Here is a 19,587-nt window from a genome sequence, read left to right on the forward strand (position 1 = left end):
CAGTGGAGAGAATCAGCTGCGATCCCGGCTGTCCTGTCTGTATACTCTTTTTGCGTCCTCTCCTGCCCAGGAGATGTGGTATGATCAGACCATGTTCTGTACACGGTCAGGCACAGCCATTACACAGTACACAGCAGGGGCACATTTATAAGATTATCTCAGCACAGGAACATTTTTTCTAAACACATCCAATTGTGCAACTTATTATTATTCCAAGATCTATTGATTAAAATCAACTTTAAGATTAACTTTGTTCATGGGAAAACCCCTCTAAGGCTGCCAGACCCCCCCATACACAGAGCACGTGATTGGGCTGAGCAGGGAATATTATTAGACACCTCTGGCGCTGCTTATCTCTCCGGGACCAAAGTGCCCAATCCATTTTTCCCCATTAGGCCACGGCCCCACTATCAGTATTAAGTCAGTATTTTTTCTCAGCAGTGGGTGATAAATGCAGAATTGGTGACTTGTTTCTATTCTACCTTTCCTCTGATTGTTCCTCACCTGGTTTTGGCTCCTGGGAAAAAATACTGACCGAATACTGATAGTGGGGCCGTGTTCTTAGTATTAAACACCCCCTAGACATTGAACAGTCAGCCGATCCCGGCAGGTTTGGTCGACATTAATCTAAATTGTCAGGTCCTCTACCCTGTTCAAAATGGCTGATAACAGAGAGAAATAGACTATATTCATCGGCACTGCAAACAAGCCGCCTTCATATTCCTATGAAATACGGAGACGAGATGAAAGAGGATGAAACGCTTGTTTTTTTTTTAAAGCTTGTTCACACATCTGTGTAGCGGTCATCCATATTCCTGCGGCACGTACCGTCTCAGGACCAGGACTCGTGACAGTAATACGACCGCTATACAGTGAATTCTCCCCCTACCTAAGGCCTCATACAATATCAACGCTTCCCAAATATCCCCCCTCCATTTCCCGGCACAGCAGCTTCATGTCTTGTGACAGAGGGAATGAGGCCCGAACCTTCTAGAATCGAGACCGGCCTCCTCCAAGGCGAAGGACAGCACCCTGCTGAACTGGAACTGGGTCAGCAGCGTCCCATTCTCATGGATGAAAAAGTTTCTGCCCCCCTCGGGCCTGATCTCCAGGAATTTCCTCATTCTGTTCAGAGGACACAAGAACTTGTCGTCTCGCTTCTTCACCTCCACCCATTGGCTTTTAGTGGATCGGACCTTCTGCATCTTGCAGTATATAGAGTTGCGCTCCACGATGACGTCTTTGAACGCCAGTCCTGAGCCGTCTTCATCTTTGGTTCTGGCCACCAGTTCCTCCATGTCAAAGGACCCGTAAAATGCCAAGGTGAAGGCTGCAGAAAAGAGTCGGCTCTCGTTGCTGTCGAAGCAAACCTTCTTGGTGGCGTAGAGCACGGAGGCAAGCATTTCGGGGGTCAGGAGCTCACCGTAGTCGCCGTTGCTCTCCGTCTCCACGTTGTCCTCCATCTCCTTGCTTCTCCAGCTCGTCAGCATCTGCTGGATCAGAAACTGCTTGGTGACATCTTTCTTTTCCATGATCTGCAAGCAAAAGGAGATCCCGGCCAGGGTGCCCACCACTTTTCCCCGAGTGTACCCACTGGATATCAGATGTTCGAAGAAATCCACCATGATTTTCTCCGCCCGGCACCAACCTCTTTGGCGAGCTGCTTTCTTGAACTGTATCCAGGATTTCCAGGAGGCCAGATACTTCTCCCAGGTCCGTGGGGAAAGTATGGAGTTGACCAGATCCTGGGCCGTCTGGCTACATCCCGGCCTGAAGTCCAACGTTCCCTCGTCAGATATGGTAACGAGGTCGGGGAGCGCCCCAACGTCGTCATTGTCACATTCCCGGGACGTCTGGAGGTAACTGGAGGTGGAGGCCTCCGAGCAGGACATGTCTGGGGTATCGCTGGACACAAGACCTGGTTGCTGTCACAACTTGCAGAAGTTCTCACACCCCAAGTCTCTTCACCTATGGGCTCCCATGAGCAGAGAAGTGCCTGAAACAGAAGGAAGGAGAGTTTACTCATTGTCTGTGATAATCTCTTAATGACGGTGTAAGATAAGACGAAGTGACGGGTGACGCAGATGGCGGTGACACCAAGTAGTATTTCACATGAAAGCCTTGTTCAGACCTGTTGAATTCAGCGTGGATTTTGGTACAAACGCCACTTCAAAATCCAAGTCAAATCCTACACAAATCGCTTACAGGCTACGAATGGAAAATGCAGAAGAAATAATAAGTGGAACAAGTGGGTCTGCGGCACAAATAATACGTGGATCAGGTAGCAGCCGACGGGTGCCAACATATTCTAAGGCCGGGAATTTTTTTTTTTAGTATTTTCAGTAGAATTTTTATTTTATTCTTTTATTTACGTTTCTCACGTCAGATAGATAAAAAAAAAAAAAAATAGGCGTGCTATAAAAAAATACCTGATAACACTAAAAAACAAAAATGTTCATAAACTTTGAAGTTGGGGAAAAAAGGCGCCATAGGAGACGCTGCAAAATGCAGTAAGTGAATTTAGCGAAAAGTCTTGCAGCAGTGCCAGAAATGGTTCACAATAGTGCGTTATAAGACATGGATATGGATGTGACGTGTTGGGTGCAGAGGTTTCTATACTTCTGATCAGTCTATGCCAAACTTGAACTGGCTGATAACAGAGAGCAATGCATACGATATGTCATGGCTAACAATAGTATATATGAGCCTGCAGACTTGCTCCAGACACAGACTATATATATATATAATATATATATATATATATATATATATATATTCATCGCCGTCCTCGGAGGCGCTACTCACATTATTTGGTGACCTGTTGCATCAGTGTAATGGGAGGTGTCGACAGCTCGCGCTCCGGATGACCCCTTTTAGCGTCAGTGACGAGCGAGAGAGTCCACAGCCTGACGCCGTCCGCACAATGCCGGAGTATTGTTCATACAGAATCCCCCTGATGCCTGCGGTGCCCTGGGGGGAGAAGAGGCGACACGACCAATCATCTAACAAGTCACTGACATTCGGGAATTTACCAGGAGGACTTAACCCTTTCAGCGCCGTGCGGCAGGACGTAATATACAAACAGGCATAACGACGCCGTGACCGCAACCCTAAAAATCTGCTGTAACCACCATTTCCTCCATGGAAAAGTGGAGCAGCTGCGAGGGGCGTGTGTGATTAGGGAGCGTTCTCCCGTGAAACGCGCGGGGCGTGCCCTCACCATGGAGAAACACCAAGCCTGACATTAGAGGGGTGGTGCCGGTATTTACACCTAGGCTCCGACTCTGCGCAGGACTTCATCGCTTCCATCAAGAAATTAAAGGGACGTTGTTTCCGGGGGGGGTTTCGGCCCCTCGCCTCGAGGGTCTTACGTTATATGGTTAATGGCGCGCTTTGCAGAAAGCACAAACACCAGAGCCTTGTTCGCCCAGGAGACGATCGCCGTGACCTCTCGGGAAGGTTTAGCGCTGACGACGATTGGCTGCAGTGGTTACATGTCTGTCCAATTTCAGGAAGAAGTATAAACCCACTTTACCCTTCCACCTTTAGAGCTGAACTGGCTCTGTGCTTCCCCTTACGCCTGCACAGGCATGTGATTTGTACAACCCCAGATTGTCTGCAGCGGTCACATGTCCATACTACAGCATGGTTGTATGACCACTTCAACCAATCACTTGCCTCCGTCTGCATCACCACTAGTGTCCATGCTTCCTATTTGGTCAGCACGGGCATATGACCCGCTGCGGTCAATCACTGGCCACGGCGGTGTCACATGCCTGTCCGCTTGTAAAAGCAAGCATAGGCCATCGTCCGCTCCGCGGATAGACGGGCAGCGATGTAATCCGGGCGTCTAATAAAGGCTCCCGCCGCCATCTTTGAAGCTCGCTGTTACATTCGCTATATACTGCACCTCCTGCAAAAAATGCAATAAAAAGCGCTAAAAACGTCATACGTGCCCCAAAATGGTACCGATAAAAACGTCAGCTCGCCGCGCAAAAAACAAGTCGCTGCCCAGCTCTATGGACGGAAATGTAGAAAAGTTATCGCACTGGGAAGAAGGCGAGGAAAAAAACGGAAGCGCAAAAATGGAAGTTAACGGCGGCATCCATGACCCGGGTACAGGGGCTCATGGCCTCGTCACTCTGCGTTTCGGACCCCTGGGCGCTCCGCCATATGCTGCGGGTAACCTGTGCAATCCGCCACGATGCGACTTGGCCGGATGCTATTGATACGAACCCTCAGCTGTGCGAGCAGGGCTAGGACACCACCATTTTACCCTCAAGAACAATTTTTTTTCAGTGAAAGCGGCGGGAAAGCTGGAGAAATATGAGAATACGCAACGTGTCAAGAGAAATGCGATGGCGCTTTGGACAGCGAATGATGACATTTTTATACATTCATGATGCTGAAAGCCGACTGATATCTATGTAATCTGAGGAGAATGGCTACTTAGCTACAGGGGAACTACAAGTCCCAGCAATCACTCACATTATGTGCTATTTACTACTCCAGGCCTCCTCATTAACAGCCTTAATTACCCACCTAGAATTGGTCACGCAATGCTTTCTGGGATTCGTAGTTTAACCGTCCCTTTCTAGCGTTTGTTACTGCAATCTCCGGACAACAGTTCCCAGAAACCATTTGCGGCGCATGGGCTTCTGGGAACTGTAGTTTACCGCTGTTGTTATCTAACGCGCACAAGTGATTAATTAAACTACAACTCCCAGCATTCATTGCGAAAACGGCCGGCTCTCCTCAGAGTCTATACTATTTCTAGGCGGGAAACGATCCTGAGCGTGAATATGAACACAGGCTTGTGGTGACTGGTGCTGATAGCAATGGTTTCTGAGGTAAATGTCACCCGTGCTGGTCATCATTCGTGTAATCTGCCTTGTAATGTGGAAGCACAATCTGCTGTGGTCAGTAAGTGTCCGTTCACACTTGTTATTGTCATGTAATGTTAAAAAAAAAAAAAAAAAAAACATTTTATTGAACACAAATCCATCTCACAGCCCCATTAACCCCTTCCTATGGCAGCCATTTTTAATTTTTTGCCTTTCTTCCCTCAGGTATTTCTCTCAGCCCTGCGGACGCCCCTGTTTTCTGCAGGACGAGTTGCGGTTTTGTATGACGCCGTTCACATTATCATAAAATCTACGGGAAAAAAAAAATCAAAAATAATTCAAAGTACAGTGAAATGATGAAAAAAAAACACTTTCGCTGTTGTTTTTTTGGGGGGTTTTCTATTCACGACGTTCATTCTGTGGTAAAAATGACCCCGTAATGCGATTCTCTGGGTTGGGACGATTATGGCGATTATCAAATTTGTATATATTTATAATTAATAATTAGTTAAAAAAAAAAAAAAAAAACCCATTTTCTGAGACTAAACTTTTTTTTTTTATTTTTTTTTTTTTATTATTTTGGGGATGGAGGTTTTTATTGATAAATATTAATATTTCATTTTGGGGTAAGTACGACGTTTTGATCACTTTTTACAGAGTTTTTATGGTGGGTGCAGAGACCAAAAAAAATGCAAATGACAGTAGAAATCATGCGGGTGTCTTGTCCAGTGTCGGCCATGTGGGGGCGGTGTTGTACTAAACTCTCCCTGCTTCCGGCATGTAGCTATAAGATAGATGTCTATGAGCGGGAGGGGGGACCTGTAGACGGAAAAGGTAAAGAGAGACCCCCAAGGAGGACATCACTACATGGAGACCCCCCCCCCCCCCCCTCCCCCAGGAAGACCTTACTATATCATATAACAAAACTGCAATCTCTCTGGAGGCCAGAAGTACAAGGTGTTCAGTACTCGGAGACACGACCGAGGTGAGGAGGCTGAGCCCGACCACCACTGAGCAAGACACAGAAGTACAAGGTGTTCAGTGCTCAGAGACATGGCCGAGGTGAGGAGGCCGAGCCCGACCACCACTGAGCAAGACACAGAAGTACAAGGTGTTCAGTGCTCAGAGACACGGCTGAGGTGAGGAGGCCGAGCCCGACCACCACTGAGCAAGACACAGAAGTACAAGGTGTTCAGAGACACGGCTGAGGTGAGGAGGCCGAGCCCGACCACCACTGAGCAAGACACAGAAGTACAAGGTGTTCAGAGACACGGCCGAGGTGAGGAGGCCAAGCCTGACCACCACTGAGCAAGACACAGAAGTACAAGGTGTTCAGAGACACGGCTGAGGTGAGGAGGCCGAGCCGACCATCACTGAGCAAGACACAGAAGCACAAGGTGTTCAGAGACACGGCCGAGGTGAGGAGGCTGAGCTGACCACCACTGAGCAAGACACAGAAGTACAAGGTGTTCAGAGACACGGCCGAGGTGAGGAGGCTGAGCTGACCACCACTGAGCAAGACACAGAAGTACAAGGTGTTCAGAGACACTGCCGAGGTGAGGCTGAGCCGACCACCACTGAGCAAGACACAGAAGTACAAGGTGTTCAGAGACACGGCCGAGGTGAGGAGGCTGAGCCCGACCACCACTGAGCAAGACACAGAAGTACAAGGTGTTCAGAGACAGGGCTGAGGTGAGGAGGCCGAGCCGACCACCACTGAGCAAGACACAGAAGTACAAAGTGTTCAGAGACACGGCCGAGGTGAGGAGGCTGAGCTGACCACCACTGAGCAAGATACAGAAGTACAAGGTGCTCAGAGACACGGCCGAGGTGAGGAGGCCAAGCCTGACCACCACTGAGCAAGACACAGAAGTACAAGGTGTTCAGTGCTCAGAGACATGGCCGAGGTGAGGAGGCCGAGCCCGACCACCACTGAGAAAGACACAGAAGTACAAGGTTCTCAGAGACACGGCCGAAGTGAGGAGGCTGAGCCCGACCACCACTGAGCAAGACACAGAAGTACAAGGTGTTCAGTGTTCAGAGACACGGCCGAGGTGAGGAGGCTGAGCCCGACCACCACTGAGCAAAATACAGAAGTACAAGGTGTTCAGACACACAGCCGAAATGAGGAGGTTGAGCCCGACCACCACTGAGCAAGACACAGAGGTGGAAATGTCAGGACTGGGTCAAGAAATAGCTGATACAGATTGTTCCCAGGTTTTATGGACTGATGAGATGAGATGACTCTGGACGAAGCAGACGGACGGGCCGTGGGATTATTACACAGGAGCTCGCTGGACCTTTTTGGGTTGAAGATGGATCAGAATCACCTCCCAAACCTCCTGCCGGTGATTAGACAGATGACACTTGTTTCCTAGCAGTGGAGCAGGAAAAACCAGGATTGTTCTGATAGACAAGTCGCCATTACTTGGCCCAATCTTGACGTTTCTACTTTTGTGTCCTAGGTTACCGGCCATCTCCGCTGCCAATCCGTACTGGTCAAGGAGCACAGCTTTTGCAAGCTATTTGGTTCTGAGCTTGCAAGCGCTGCTCTGCGGCTGGCTGATCCGCTGGATCTGAGCTCTTCAGGGCCCCTGCGCAGCTCCGAGGTTGAAGATGTGAAACTGCCTCATATAGCTGAGCAGCGGTGCAACCATGCTGCTGCTCTGACCTGTCAGTCATCAGGAGTGCAGTGCGCCCGACAAGCTGGGAGGCTCATGAAGACAGATATTGTGACAACCTATAAAAGGCCGCAATCATTAATTGCAGCTAGGGTACATTGTTTCGACGCGATCGTGACAGAACTGCAAGAATATAGCTGCAATTTGGGCAAGATATGGCAAAAGAACATGTTTTGTGGGAAAACTTGTGGCATTGTTGATGAGATTTTACATAAGTAAAGTTTTGCCAAGGCCAAATACCAGGAAGTATCAAAAACAATGCAGCTTTATTTAAAACATTACATACCAAAAGGAGAAAAATACAGCTCCGAAAGCGCAATAAAAACGCAAGTGACCTAATTTACCTACTAAGTGCAGAAATGCTGCATAACTTCTGTAACATCAAAAACTCATCACGGGACCGTATAAAGCTATGTTCGCATGCAGCGTTTTTGCAGATTTTTTTCTTTGCTGCGTTTATTTCTACAGAAAAGTAGCTGTGTTTTTGGCCCCCTTTAGGCTATGTTCTCACATGTTGTGTTTTTTTTTTTTTACGTCAGAAATCTGCAGCAAAACTGATCTCTGGCAGGAAATCCGCTGCGTCAAAAACCCAGGTTTTGCTGAGTATTTTTATTTTTTTTTCACTGTCCTTCTGTCTCTATTTATGCATGTACATAAAGTTCTGTGAAAAAAAAAAAAAAAAGGAACCCCATTCTATTTTGCCATCAAAAACGCCGAAAAAAAATGTACCTGCGTTTTTTTCACCACCCATTATTTCCTATGGGTGAAAAAATGCTGAAAAAAAACGCTGAAAGAAGTGACATGCTTTATTTTCCAAAAACCTAACCAAGGCACAAAATATGCAACAACAAAAAAACAAGATGTGTGAACCGAGAATTCTGGTTTCTCGGACTTTGCTGGTACTGCAAAACGCAGCTGAAATTTTGCAGTATAATACGCTGAAAAACCCAACGTGTGTGTCAGTGCCTCCAATACGTGTGGTGACAGTTTTCACACGTAGACCCATTTAAATCTATGGGGCTGCGCACATGTCTGTATATTCACATGAACCATGTGACCCACACCATAGACATGTCCATTTTTTTCCGGTAGCATGGACATAATCCGACCCGCACACGTACACACGGATAACATAAAGTGTGTCATCTATGTGCCATCCGTGTGACACGTACCGGAATAGAATGCTGAATAGATTTGACAGATTTTTAGGTGTTAGATGTGCAAAGATAGAGAATAGATAGATGTCCGTGAGATATATAATTAGTGCTGTGCTTGTGTCGTTAACTGTACATGTAGTTAGCTTAAAAATAAATTAATTTAAAAAAAGGCCTGGGGTCCCCCTTATTTTTAATAACCAGCTAAGGGAAAGTAGACAGCTGTGAACTGGTCTTATTATGCTGGGAAGGGCCCAATAGCCATGGACCTTCCCAGCCTATTAATATTAGCTCACAGCTGTCTGCTTTCCCTTTACTGGTTATTAAAAAGGGATGACCCTAAAAAATATTACATGGGGTCCCCCCTATTTTTAATAACCAGCAAAGGCTAAGCAAACAGCTGCGGGGTGATATTAATAGGCTGGGAGGTGCCATAGATTTTGTGCCCCTCTTAGGTTAAGAACACCAGCCCTCAGCCACCCCAGAAGTGGCGCATCCATTGACTACGCCAATTCTGACGCTAGCCGAGGCTCTTTCCAATTGCCCTGTTGCATTGGCAATTGGGGTAATGGATTTGTGGGGTTGATGTCAGCAGCTATCGCTGACATCAAGCCCTGATGTTAGTAATGGAGAGGTGTCTGTTAGATACCGCTATTGCTAACCCCGTAGTCAAAAGGTATAAACACACACCTAGAAAGGTCCTTTATTCGTAAAAAATCACTCCCCGGCAATTTCCCTCTTTCATCCATTTATTAAAATAAAAATAATCCACACTGGTCCTCCGTAATCCAAATGAAGGTCCCACGATGAATCCAATCTTTTTCGTCCAGTGTATGGAGCCCCAATTCGGAGAACGAAGCTCCATAGACTGGAGCTGCAGCCACTGCCTGGTCTAACGCTGCTCTCCGAGAACCCTGCTGCTGTGATGAGCGGTGATGTCACCACTCATCATTCTGGCTCTCGCGCTGCCCTCGTGTGACCCGGAGGCTGTGAACTGCGGTAACCTTACTGACATTACTGCTCATCACAGCAGCAAGTTTCTCACGGAGAGTAACGCGAGAACCAGCAGTGGCTGCAGCTCCAGTCTATGGAGTTTTGTTCCCTGAACGGGGGCTCCATACAGAAGACGGGGATCGTCGTGGGACCTCCATTTGGACTATGGCGGACCGGGTGTGGATTATTTTTATTTTAATAGGTGAAAGAGGGAAATTGTCAGGGAGTGATTTTTACAAATAAAGGACTTTTCTGTATGTGTGTGTTTATTTCTCTATGGGGTTAGTAATGGGGGTGTATGACACACATCTCTCCATTACTAACCACAGTGCTTGATGACAGCGACAGCTGCTGACATCAATCCCAAAAACTATTGTCCTGGTGCGGTGGCAATCGTAAAAAAGCCAGAATTGGTGCATCTAATGGGGCGGCTGAAGTTTGGTCTTATTAGGATGGGAAGGGGCCAATATCCATGGACCTTCCCAGCCTATTAATATCAGCCTGCAGCTGTCTGCTTTTCCTTTGCTGTTTATTAGAAATAGGGGTGACCACATGTCATTTCTTTAGGGTCCTCCCTTTTTAATAACCAGTAAAGGGAAAGCAGACAGCTATGACCTGATATTAATAGGCTGGGAAGGTTCATGAATATTGGCCCCTTCCAAGCATAATAAGACCAGCTCACAGCTGTCTGCTTTCCCTTAGCTGGTTATTAAAAATAAGGGGGACCCCAGTACATTTTTTTTTTTTCCATTTATTTACTTTTTGACTAACTACATGTACAGTTAACTACACACGCACTGCACTAATTATGTATCTCACGGACATCTATCTAGCTAAAAAAAAAAAAAATGAAAGCAGCACTCTATTAAAGAATTAGAAAATCTGTGGTTTAATAACCCATTGGAGTGCTGCTTTCGTTTTTTTTTTAGCGATCTGGAGGATTGGTAATTACCTGGAAGATTTTTACCCTTGTTAATCTTTTTCTGCTTGCTTATGCTGTTTCTTTTTTTGTCTGTCCGTCTATCTGTCCGTCTGTCTGTCTCCTAAACATCTGTCATTTCACTGCATTCTATTCCACTACGTGTCACACTGATAGCTATGCACATGGACTCCACACGTATAGTACATACAGGCCCGGTTTCAGACAAATTGCGGCCCTTGGCAAAATTCAAAGTGAGGTCCCCAATCCTGAAATATTCCATAAACAACACTGTTGGGTCCCCTTCACATGTCCGTATAAAACACGTACGTGTTACACCAGTATTGATGTCAACAGTAATTTCAATCCGTGTGCCGTCAATGTTTTTCCGGTATGGATACTGGAAATGAAATTACAAAGCTTCTCATATACTTTCAATATTTAAACACGTACAGCACAGAGATGGCATGTTTACCCAGACCCATAGACTTGGCCTTTGTCAATCGTGGTGCTGGGAAAACGTGGACTTGTGTGCAGCACCATAGGTTAAAAAAGGGTACATGTGGCATCTGTGAAAAAAAATGTCATGCGTACGGATGCCACACGTACCAGAAACACGGTCTTGTGTAGGGGTGTGACAGAGTCACTGGCAAAGTACTAGAGGGGAGATATGTAGCACTGAGGTTGTTAGCTTCAGTAATATAAACCTAGGAAATATCATCCAGAACTCTAAGTGGAGAAAGGGGTTAATCAGCTATGTTTAGGACTAGGATGATTGACTGTAGAGTGGGAGGAGTCCAGAGGATAAATGCCCAGATTTCTAGAGCAGTGTGTGTGTGGGTCTGGAGATGCAAGATCTGGAGCTGTGTTTTCATGTTAAGGAAAGCTGGACCTTGTGTTGATTGTTCCTGAAGCAACAAGGACTGTGCCAGATGTAATGTTTTTGTTTTTCTGTTAAGCTGGGAAGGCTGTGTTTGTTTTGCCAACATTGCCCTGGTTTTATGCAGTATTTTTAATAAAACCAGTGGAAGATTTAAAGAGACAGCGTTCCTGTGTCTAGCTCTATGTTTAGCCGACTGAGCCGATCTACCGAAAGTTAGTGTTTAGAAGTGCAGGCAAGATCCCCAAGAAGCAAGTGTGACGGCTGAGGACAAACTGCATGTCTTGAGTGAAGGTGGCTGTAAGAATGGAACAGCGGTCAGACAAAATGGAGGTGCTGATCAAGCATCTGGTCCAAAGCCAGCACCTGCAGCAGCAACAGCTCCGAAAACAGCAACAGCAGATTGATTTACTCACAGAGGTGGTTTGTGGCACGGCAGCAGCTCCAACTTCAATGTCAGCTGATGACTTTTCTGTCCAAAAGGCGGTGAGGAGAGCCTTGCAGAAAATAACCCCGGGTGATGACATAGAGGCCCTTTTAACCATTTTTGAAAGGGTCGCCGATAGGGAGAAACTCTCACCAGAGCAGTGGGTGGAAGTCCTGGCACCATACTTAACGGGGGAGTCACAAAAGGCCTACTATGATTTAGCCTTGCAGGATGCCAAAGAACATGCAAAATTGAAAACAGAAATTTTGGCACGCTTGGGGGTGACGATGTCTGTCAGGGCACAACGGGTCCACTGCTGGGCATATCACTGTGACAAACCCCCTCACTCCCAAATGTTTGATCTGCTGCACCTCGTCCAAAAGTGGTTATAGCCGGAGTCCTCAAACCAGCGCAGATGGTGGAGCGAGTTGTAATGGACCGGTTCGTGCACTCCCTTCTGAGCCTGATGCAGACTTGGGTTGCCCTGGGAGATCCCTGGAATGCCGATGACTTGGTCGGACTGGTCAAAAGGTATCGGGTCAAAGGGTCCTTGGGGAGACAAACCACGCCATACTGGGGGGCGGAGGTTAAAAAGGGGGTGGAGCGTCCAAAGTCCAAGTGAGTGGCGGAGGTCATACCAAGGGCCTCATCGAGGGATGTAATTTGTTGGAGATATCACGGCCCAGGTCATATAACTGCCCAATGTCCCCTGAGCACTGAGCAAATGGACTGTAGCATGGGACGCCGATGTTTATTCTACGCATATCCAGCTTGCAGTGTGGACTGTCCACCCGGCAAGGGGCCCCAAGCTTGTCCAGTAAAAGTGAATGGCCTGCAAATGGCTGGACTACTAGACTCAGGGAGTTAGGTGACCCTCGTGAGTGCCACACTCCCTCTCCAATTGATCTCTGGGAAGAAGGTTGGCGTCTGCTGCATTCACGGGGATGCTAAAGATTATCCGGTGGCCAGAGTGGTCATTGAGACGGCCCGAGGTATTGAGTTCCATGAGGTTGGTGTAGTCCTGGATTTGTTGCACCCAATCATCATAGGCCGGGACTTTGTGTTGTTTTGGGACTTTTGTGGGAGGAGCTAAGACCTCAATTGCTCGGGTAAGAAAAAAAGTCTCACCAACCCCAGAGTCTGACAGGTTTCCCTTCTGTGTAATGGGAGAAAAGGAGAAAATAGTATCCCCTGAGACAGACATTCCTGAGATAGGGGTGACCAGAGAAAAATTTGGGTTCACCCAACATAGGGACCTACCTCCTAAAAGAAGCGTTCAATAAGGTAACCGTCATGAATAGCATAGCGCAGGAGTCGGGGGGGGGGGGGGTTGAAACCAGGTTTCCGTATTTCATGTTGAGTAGGGACTTATTGTACTGAGTTAATAAGGCGAGGGAGGAAATAGTGGAGCAATTGTTGGTACCAGGACCCCCTATAGACAAAGGGTGTTGGACAGGGCCCATTCACATGTCTTGGGTGGCCATCTGCGTGTGGACAAAACTCAAGAACGGGTCATGTGGAGGTTCTATTGGCCCAGATTTCACTGGTAAATCCTAAGATATGGCAAGTCCTGTCCCAACTGCCGGTTAACTGCTACCACCTCTCACTTCCAAAATCCTTTCATGCTGCTATCCATCAAGGCTGGGCAACAGAGGGACCCCGTTGAAACTCCATGTGAGCTGGACAAGCCAGAAGGGGACACTGAGGATATCATAGTGGCAGAGACACTGTGACCGGCCCAGAAACAACACTGCCGAGAACTGCTTCAGCAGAACCGACACCTGTTTTTGGAATTGCCAGAACGTATGAAGGTGGTTGAATATGAAATCCTGATGGAACCACATGTGCGGGTGAACCAACAACCGGATAGAATTCCTGAAGCCCACCACGAGGTGATTTCGAAGTAGGTGAGTACAAACTTGAGCCTAGGCATCATCGAGGAGTCAAAGAGCAGAGAGTCCAGCCCCACTGTCCTTGTGCAGAAGCCTGGGGGAAGAGTCGCGTCTCTGCAACAACCACAGGAAACTAAATGTGGTGTCGAAATGTGATGCGTATCCGATGCCCCGCGTCTATCTCATAGAGAAGCTAAGGTCAGCCGGATACATCACCACCATGGACCTAATGAAAGGTTACTAGCAAATCCGTCTCTCTCAAAGTGCAAAGGAAAAGACGGCCTCTTCTACACCTGATGGGTGCTTCCAGTATATCAGAATGCCATTCGGGCTGCAAGGAGCCCCAGCTACCTCCTGGAGGGCCATGGACCGGATCTTAGCACCTCACAAAAAGTATGTTGCAGCTTACTTCAACAATATTGTCGACGCCCGGATTGGTCAAATTATCTGCAGAAGGTCCAGGCGGTGCTGGATGCGCTGAGGAAGTGGGGATTTATCATAAACGCAAAGAAGTGTGCCATGGGAAAAAAAGAAGGGAAAATACTTGTGCTACATCGTTGGAAGATGCAAAGTAAAGCATAGGGTGGAGGCAGTCCAAAATTGGCTGAAACCGGATTCCAAGAAACAGGTTTGGGCATTTCTAGGAATGATGAGATACTATCAGTGGTGTAGCCTGAATTTCGTCATGACAGCAGCACCCCTGACTGACCTTCTTAAGGGCAAGAAGATGTCAATGGTCAAATGGTATCTTGAAGCAGAGAGGAACACAGGCCTGGGAAGCTGCAACACAGATGCCCTGTCTAGACGTCCCTGTTTGGTGACTAAGGCTATGTGCCCACGATGCAGAAATGCTCAGGATTTTTTCCTGAGCGTTTCTGCATCTCCCTGGCAGAAAAAAACGCATTCGGATTGTACATGCGTTTTCCTGCCGGGGACATGCGGAAATTAAGCGTTCTTCACTTGCATTTCCGCATGCGGATGTCAAGCGCTTTCCAAGCAATTTTAGCATCCCTTGGAAAGTGCTTGACAACTCGGTCACACTATATAAATCCATGCAAACAGCATATATAGTGTGACCTGAGAGAATGTAAAAAAATAAAAAATAAATCTATACTTACCCTCTGATGGCCCGCGCTGTCTTGCTGCGCTCCTGTGCTGGCTGCCGGCAGATCGCTGTACGCTGTACTGAAGGACCTGCCGTCACATGACTGTGACGTCACCGCAGGTCCTTCAGTCCTGCGCGATCTGTAGGCAAGCACAGGGAAGGAGTCTGGGAGCCGTTGGAAGGTGAATATAATCTTTTTATTTTATTCTTTTTTTTTTTACAGCTTTTAGGGTACCTGGGTGTGGAGGAGAGTCTCCTGTCCTCTACACCCGGGTACCATCCGCACATTAGAACGCGCCAATTACGCAAGTACAGATCCAGTGATGCGGATTCCATGCGTTCTTATGCAAGTCAATGGCGGCGAAAACGCCGCGCTTCCGCAAAATAATTGGTAGTGCTGCGTTTTTTTCCGCAATGATAATCCGCAGCGGAAATTTCCGCAGCATGTGCACAGCACATGCGGATTATCATTGGGGGACACGGCAGACCTTCTACCATGCGTTTTTTTTAAGCGTTTCTGCAGCGTTTTTGCCGCTGCGGAAACGCTTAAAAAACGCATCGTGGGCACACAGCCTAAAGGTGCCAAAATCCCGGATTTGTGACCAGAGGGTGTGGGGGGGTAATAAAAAAAAAGTCACTGGCAAAGTACTAGAGGGGAGATATGTAGCACTGAGGGGTGACTGGCGGCCAGTCCGTTCAGTGTGCTGCGAGCCCCGCACGAGTTATACGGCAGTGTGTCTCTGCCTTTAGAGTCTCAGTTTGTGTTATTTCTTCTGAAAGTGTCCACTTTTCTGTGGTTGTTGCAACAGACGGATAAATTCAGTAAAAAGTCCATTCATGTCACTGCAGTCTATGGCTCCATAGGGGATTCAGGCAGAAGCCACCTGGCGCAGTAAAGAAAAACAGTGTGAACAGGCCCTAATGGAAAACCCATATGTGAGACATAAACTGTGCTTAGAGTTGATCCCTATTATGGCGACACTACAATTACAGAACTATATATGGAGCACATAACAGATATACACACATATTCTATATATACTTTACACATATACAACCCCTGGCAAAAATTATGGAATCAGCGGGCTCGGAGGATGTTCATTCAGTTGAATGTTGAAAAAAAGCAGATCACAGACATGGCACAAAACTTAAGTAATTTCAAATGGCAACTTTATGGCTTTAAGAAACACCAAAAGAAATCAAGAAAAAAAATGTGGTACTCAGTAAGGGTAATTTTTTTTTCAGACTAAGTAGAGGGAAAAAATTATGGAATCATTGAATTCTGAGGAAAAAATTATGGAATCATGAAAAACAAACACACAAAATAACACTCCAATACATCACTAGTATTTTGTTGCACCACCTCTGGCTTTAATAACAGCTTGCAGTCTCTGAGGCATGGACTTGATGAGTGACAAACAGTACTCTTCATCAATCTGGCTCCAACTTTCTCTGATTGCTGTTGCCAGATCAGCTTTGCAGGTTGGCGCCTTGTCATGGACCATTTTCTTCAACTTCCACCAAAGATTTTCAATTGGATTGAAATCCGGACTATTTGCAGGCCATGACATTGACCTTATGTGTCTTCTTTCAAGGAATGTTTTCACAGTTTTTGCTCTATGGCAGGATGCATTATCATCTTGAAAAATGATGTCATCATCCCCAAACATCCTTTCAATTGATGGGATCAGAAAACTGTCCAAAATATCAATGTAAACTTGGTCATTTATTGAAGATGTAATGACAGCCATCTCCCCAGTGCCTTTACCTGACATGCAGCCCCATATCATCAATGACTGTGGGAATTTGCATGTTCTCTTCATGCCGTCATCTTTATAAATCTCATTGGAACGGCACCAAACAAAAGTTCCAGCATCATCACCTTGCCCAATGCAGATTCGCGATTCATCACTGAATAGGACTTTCATCCAGTCATCCACAGTCCACGATTGCTTTTGCTTAGCCCATTGTAACCTTGTTTTTTTCTGTTTAGGTGTTAATCATGGCTTATGTTTAGCTTTTCTGTATGTAAATCCCATTTCCTTTCGGCGGTTTCTTACAGTTTGGTCACAGACATTGACTCCAGTTTCCTCCCATTTGCTCCTCATTTGTTTTGTTGTGCATTTCCTGTTTTGGAGACCTATTGCTTTGTTTCCGGTCTTGACGCTTTGATGTCTTCCTTGGTCTACCAGTATGTTTGCCTTTAACAACCTTCCCATGTTGTTTGTATTTGGTCCAGATTTTAGACACAGCTGACTGTGAACAACCAACATCTTTTGCAACATTACGTGACGATTTACCTTCTTTTAAGAGTTTGATAATCCTCTCCTTTGTTTCAATTGACATCTCTCGTGTTGGAGCCATGATTCATGTCAGTCCACTTGGTGCAACAGCTCTCCAAGGTGTGATCACTCCTTTTTAGATGCAGACTAACGAGCAGATCTAATTTGATGCAGGTGTTAGTTTTGGAAATGAAAATTTACAGGGTGATTCCATAATTTTTTCCCTCTGCTTGGTCTGAAAAAAATTACCCTTACTGAGTACCACATTTTTAATCTTGATTTCTTTTAGTGTTTCTTAAAGCCATAAAGTTGCCATTTGAAATTACTTTAGTTTTGTGCCATGTCTGTGATCTGATTTTTTTACAACAACATTAAACAACTGAATGAACATCTTCCAAGGCCGGTGATTCCATAATTTTGCCAGGGGTTGTATAAACATACACTATATATACTGTGTATATACTATATATGTATACTGTATGTGTGCATGGGGGTGACGGTCGCAGAGCCTGTCTGGTGGCCTTACCCAGGTACATAGCTATTTTAGCTTATTTATGACCAATTGTTTGTATTACTTCCATCTGTATAAGGGTTTTAACCCTTTTGCTTCTGGGTATTTTGATTGTGATGGGATATTATTGTTTTGGGGGTACAATTTGGAAAAGGTATTCTTGATGGGTGGTATATATTTATTAATACATGTGACCCTGTCGCTGTCCCCCTTATATTTCCACTTGCTATATAGGCTGACCTTTCGGGCGCTGTGTCACAGTTTTTAACATTGTTTTATTCATGTGGATCCAGCACTCTGTGTCCACTCTGTCGTCCGCATTTATCTTTGTAATTTGTGTTTACTACATGTGTTAATAAAGGAGTTTTCTTACTTCTTTACAATTTTGAACTTGTGTGGCCATCTTTTTGTTTCTCTGCTTCACAGAGGAACAATCCCCCCTTTCCTTTACTGTTACAAGATGATGGCCTGTTCTCTTTATTAGTCCTATATGCAATAACATGGGTCCATTGGGATTAGATTTATCTTCACTGTGTATATATTATATATGTATACTGTATGTGTGCATGTATGCAGTATATTGTGTAAATATATGTATAAACTGAAGGAAAGCTTTTGGGACACCTTAGGATCCTTCCTCAGGCGACTCGCCTTGTAGCATCATTTATTTTATTTTTGTTAGCTATTAAAAGGTATCATAACTACAAGATTATCTTGTTTTTCCCACTGAGAGCGAGTGAGAGAGTGAACGAGAGAGTGAGAGAACGAGAGAGAGAGTGAGAGAACGAGAGAGACTCGTATAGTATGTACAAACACAAAGTATATACACAAAAACACATTGTTTATACATATATTTATATATAATATGTAGATACACACAGACACATACTATATGCTGTATGTACACCCATATACATATATACACATACATCAGATATACACACTCATACTATATACTGTATATATGTACACACATATACAGACACACATCCAGTATACAGTGTGTGCACACACAGACATATGTATGCACATAATATATACACATATACAGATACACACACTAAATACTACATAGGTACATAGACAGATACACATATATATATGTATACTTACCAGGTCCTGCTGCTTCACTTGTGCAGATCCCAGGGCAGTCGTTTAAGGGCAGCCATGATGAGGAGGAGGAGGAGGAGGGGACACAGAGGACTGCAGGCAGCTGCCTGTCCCGGTGTCTGAACTTTGCTCTGCTGTGACACGGCCCCTCCCCCTCACTCTCAACTTCTAACACAACACTGCTGGGTGAAAGTGAGAGAGTCATGCGCAGGGACTACAGAGAATGTACAGCATTATTCACTGTAAGTAATGCTGTACACCCTCCGTGCACTTCATGCAGGGGCCCCCTTTGTGGGTGGGGGCTCTAGGCATTTGCCTTGTTTGCCTGCCCCTAACGCCAGCCCTGGATACATACGGCCAGGGGTGGATTAAGAGTAGCAAGGGCCCCGGGCAGTTTAGAAGTCGCGCCCCCCCTTCCCTCACACACACACACACACACACCTGATTTATCACGTGACATGTCACATGATCCCCTGTGATAGATCATGTGATAGTTCACGTGAAATTAATTTGGCACAATATTAATTATAGTTTTTTTTTTTTAGGCTGTGTGCCCACTATGCTTTTTTTAAGCGTTTCCACAGCGGCAATTCCGCTGCAGAAACGCTTAAAAAACGCATAGTAGAAGGTCTGCCATGTTTCCCAATGATAATCCGCGTGTGCGGTGCACATGCTGCGGAAATTTCCGCTGCGGATTATCATTGCGGAAAAATCCACACCATTACCAATTATTTTGCGGAAGCGCGGCATTTTAGCCGCCATTGACTTGCATTAGAACGCATGGAATCC

The 19,587-nt window shown here is 46.0% G+C and overlaps 1 protein-coding gene across 2 annotated transcripts; it reads right to left on the reverse strand.

Annotated features, from left to right (window-relative positions):
* Nucleotides 1-215: 215 nt before the first annotated feature.
* Nucleotides 216-19,222, reverse strand: LOC141164829 (uncharacterized). 2 transcript variants are annotated; one of them, XM_073650447.1, is made up of 3 exons: nt 18,802-19,221; nt 2,806-2,970; nt 216-1,996 (listed from the first exon to the last, which is right to left on the reverse strand). In XM_073650447.1, the coding sequence occupies exon 3, from the start codon at nt 1,890-1,892 to the stop codon at nt 954-956; it is 939 nt and encodes a 312-aa protein (XP_073506548.1). In that variant the 5' UTR covers nt 1,893-1,996; nt 2,806-2,970; nt 18,802-19,221; the 3' UTR covers nt 216-953. The 2 variants fall into 2 exon arrangements, with proteins under 2 accessions (XP_073506548.1, XP_073506549.1); XM_073650448.1 differs by lacking the exon at nt 2,806-2,970 and having other exon boundaries at nt 18,802-19,222.
* Between the last annotated feature and the right edge of the window lie 365 nt (nt 19,223-19,587).

This window comes from Phyllobates terribilis, unplaced genomic scaffold (assembly GCF_046119375.1).
Source record: "Phyllobates terribilis strain yellow unplaced genomic scaffold, ASM4611937v1 Scaffold_10__3_contigs__length_209671492, whole genome shotgun sequence".
NCBI classification, from domain to species: Eukaryota; Metazoa; Chordata; class Amphibia; order Anura; family Dendrobatidae; genus Phyllobates; species Phyllobates terribilis.